The sequence below is a fragment of the Seriola lalandi genome, unplaced genomic scaffold, assembly GCF_002814215.2.
Source record: "Seriola lalandi dorsalis isolate HSWRI2012SDOR001 ecotype SW California unplaced genomic scaffold, Sedor1 jcf7180002054795, whole genome shotgun sequence".
Classification (NCBI taxonomy): domain Eukaryota; kingdom Metazoa; phylum Chordata; class Actinopteri; order Carangiformes; family Carangidae; genus Seriola; species Seriola lalandi.
In genome coordinates, this window is record NW_019525348.1 from 3,730,690 (window position 1) to 3,731,561 (window position 872).

Here is an 872-nt window from a genome sequence, read left to right on the forward strand (position 1 = left end):
GGGGGGGGGGTGAGGGGTGAAATCATAACAGCAAATATTCCAATAATCTAAGGTCTTCAAATCTTGTGCAAGTGACTTTAAATCCTCAGCAGTTTGACTAAGCAGGATAAATCCTCCTCATGGCCTATTTATGAAATCACCATATCAACTTGAACTCAGAATGACAGCTTGACATGATGTGCAGGGACACTGGAGACAGTATCCACCAGCTGTTCTGCTTTTACATTGGGGATGACACGTTTCTTTTATTGTAAAGTTTACCTAATGAGTAATATACCCATTTGTCCTATAGGCTACTAATCAGAAAACAGTCCAGTCTGAAGTCAAGACTGTTTTTCTAAATGAATGATAAGAACTGTATTTCATTATAACTTAACAACCATATAGTCTCACCTCATCCTCCAGCAGCGGAGGCAGATGTTCCACATCATAATATCCGTCTCTGTCTTCAGCTTTCCCCAAGTGTGTGAGAGCCGCATCACTCCCGGGAGTCTCCATTGCAGCAACTTTGATTCCCTCAAGTAGTGAAACGAATTTCGGCCCAGACAACAACAGTGTTGCCAGTCGAGACAGATGGCATGCCTGAGCTCTCTCGGTACACCGAGCACAAGCGGGGGTCGACTACTTGCTGCAGTCCAGCAGTCAGTCGATGGTCACTGCGGGACACTCGGGTCCAAAAACAACGCAGGAGAAAACAGGGAAAGCACAGCAATGCGCCGGAATCGAGCGTCCACAACGTGCTGGGGGAGGAGGAGGAAGCGGTGGTGGTGGTGGTGGTGATGATGGTGGTGGTGGTGGGGGGTGACGGCCGGTGTTTGAGGCTGTCATGACTACTACACCTCCACACACACAGGCGACACACTGAAGGCGAA

The 872-nt window shown here is 48.3% G+C and overlaps 1 protein-coding gene across 1 annotated transcript in view; it reads right to left on the reverse strand.

Moving 5' to 3' along the window:
- The window catches only part of kndc1 (kinase non-catalytic C-lobe domain containing 1), a 39,718-nt gene extending 38,846 nt beyond the window's left edge, over nt 1–872 (reverse strand). The window contains exon 1 of the mRNA XM_023425942.2: nt 394–872. Coding sequence (XP_023281710.1) covers nt 394–498 — 105 coding nt within the window. The 5' untranslated portion in view covers nt 499–872. The remainder of the gene's footprint in view (nt 1–393) is intronic.